General features: G+C 36.4%; 1 protein-coding gene across 5 annotated transcripts in view; it reads left to right on the top strand.

Annotated features, from left to right (window-relative positions):
* LOC125025936 (sodium/calcium exchanger 1-like) overlaps positions 1-2,500 on the top strand; it is a 147,484-nt gene that overhangs the window by 124,570 nt on the left and 20,414 nt on the right. For all 5 annotated transcript variants that reach the window (XM_047614278.1, XM_047614277.1, XM_047614280.1 and 2 more), the window contains exon 2: positions 628-719. In XM_047614278.1, coding sequence (XP_047470234.1) covers positions 628-719 — 92 coding nt within the window. The remainder of the gene's footprint in view (positions 1-627; positions 720-2,500) is intronic.

Below are 2,500 nucleotides of genomic sequence, written 5' to 3'. Positions count from 1 at the left end.
CGTGTAATTCGGCCTCAGGTAATATATGGTTATACTTCTATACATATCAATATGCATGTGCTAATTTGCCTTTGACTTGATGATTATAGGTCGTTATGCATGTGACTCGCATTTTTCGGCTCTTTTGCATAATGAAGATAAAAAAAGAGATTAATTCCAGCCCAGGGAGCGACCAACAGTTATTTCCGGTGCAGTAATTAACCCAAAATATTATTTGATGAGAAAGTTTGAGCTATTCATGTGTGTTCTGCAAGTCGTGGATTTGAAACAGATAGATGAATAAATATAATTATAATGGTAGACAGATCCAGAATGTGGAAATGATAATGATGATAATAATTATTGTTACCATAATTGTTAGTCTGATGATAATAATTGTAATGATAGCTATAATAAAGATAATGATAATAATTATAATAATAGCTATAATAATGATAATGATAATAATTATGATAATAGCTATAATAATGATATGATAATAATGAAAACATAGATGAGTAAAATGCTATTCTCATGAAGTCAACGGTAGTAAAAAAGAAAGACAAAAACTAAGAGAGAGGGAGAATACTCTTTAGGTAAAAAATAACGGAATGAAACTCCAACCTGACCCTCGATTTCTGCCCACAGGAAGACGGTGTCCATCAGCATCATCGAGGAAGACAGTTACGAGAAGGACGTCCTATTCTACGTGGACATCGGCGAGCCACAAGCCATTGGAGGTACGAAGGAGGTCCCTTTGTGTCGCCGAGGGCCGCGCGGACGTCCTGGTCCCGCTGAAGGGCGAGGGCGGCGAAGGGGGCGGGGAAAGGGGGTAGAGGGGCGGGGAGAAGTGGGCGGGCGTGAGAGGGCGAGGATAAAGGGGCGGGCCTAAGGGGTTAGGGAGGAGGGAACAGGGAAAGAGTGAGGGGGTAGGATAGTAGAATTGTTTTCTTCTTTTAGGATCTTGGAAAGGATGTCTTCGGGATTGTATGGATGGATGTAGGGGTGAGGTGTGGTTGGGACGGGATTAATTAATATGTCTTAATATATCTTAAGTGTGGGGATGAATATATATCTATGTTTTATTCTGTGTGTGTGTGAGGGAGAGAGAGAGAGAGAATGAGTGTTTACATATTCACCAGGTGATGATTATATTAGCAAAATATATTAGATATTTACCTGACTTAATTCCTTCTTATTTTTCAGGTGTCATTCATTAATCAGATGAATAACAAAATGCTTAGTAATGCACATTTTAAAACAGTTATTAACACTGCGTAATTCATTTTCTTCTGATATATTTAAAGCTATATCAGGAAGAGCTATTGTGAAGCCGCGTTTAAGATGATGCTGCTAACTTGCATTACTCACTATTCTATAATATAATATATGCTAGAAATAAAAAGCGTATAAGTATGATATTATCTTTAAAATTTACTTTATATATTCATGATTTTTTTTTAATGAAATTAAATTATACTAATTAATTGATTCATTTTTCTTTTTACTGCATTAATTTTTAGTTCTTTTGGAAAATACGTATTTTTGTAATTATTATTTACTGTCATTTAAGAATTAAAGGAATAGCCTTTTGAAGAAAATTAATTTCAGTCTGCATTGCACACTATGTATTGACGGTGTATTTATGTGCTTGATATTTCTCTTATCTTTGAGCATAATGCATTCTCCTTTATTCATGACATTTACCCTATGTAGTTTTAAGAGAAAAATTATATATATATTATATTTTGCTTCAGAGACTGTCATGCTATGACCTCCCTCCCTTGCATCAGTTGTTGTAATCAGTATGTAGGTGTTAAACCCTACTCTCACTAGACTATTATTCAGCAAAAAAAACTCTTTTTCAATCAATGCCTCTCTCTATTCACTCCCTCCAATCTATTTCACTATGGTTTTCCTGCTTTTAGTTTATCCCAGTTGTATCACCAAAGTGAAGCACACTTATAAGTCTAGCGAGTCACTTAGAATGGAGCTTGTTCACTTCTCGACGAGTTTAGAAGTCTGTTTCTGTAGATTTGCAAACACCATTAAATTTCCTACCGTATCAAGTGTTAAATTCGACCCCTCTAGTGACTCCGCTGATGCAATACCTCTCTCGTTTCCATATAATCTAATGATTATTTTTTCCCCCTCTCTCTCACTATCTTCTCTTCATCGCCCTGTGTATAAAATAAATCCAATTGGTATCGCCTGTTTTCCATTGATGTAAGTGGTTCATAGTCTTTGTTGAACAGTGAATGAAGGAATGACAAATGATCGCTTGCCGGTAGAATGTTCACCCTTGTTTCTCCCTTGGTAGTTTTTGGTAGTGGTAATACCTGCTCTGCAACCCTCTACTATTGCCAATTGTTGCATATCTTTCCACATGAAAGTACACCCTATTGCCCATGTTTGATTTACCTTCTAAGAGATGTGTTGTAGATACGGGATGTCTCCATGGTAATAAAACACAGACTGCTGACCCAAACTAGCGGATAACACCGTTTGGTAAAGAGTCTCC

The sequence above is a fragment of the Penaeus chinensis genome, chromosome 5 (genome assembly GCF_019202785.1).
Source record: "Penaeus chinensis breed Huanghai No. 1 chromosome 5, ASM1920278v2, whole genome shotgun sequence".
Taxonomy (NCBI): domain Eukaryota; kingdom Metazoa; phylum Arthropoda; class Malacostraca; order Decapoda; family Penaeidae; genus Penaeus; species Penaeus chinensis.
The sequence above is the reverse complement of the archived record's forward strand: the minus strand, read 5'-3'. Positions and strand labels throughout refer to the sequence as shown.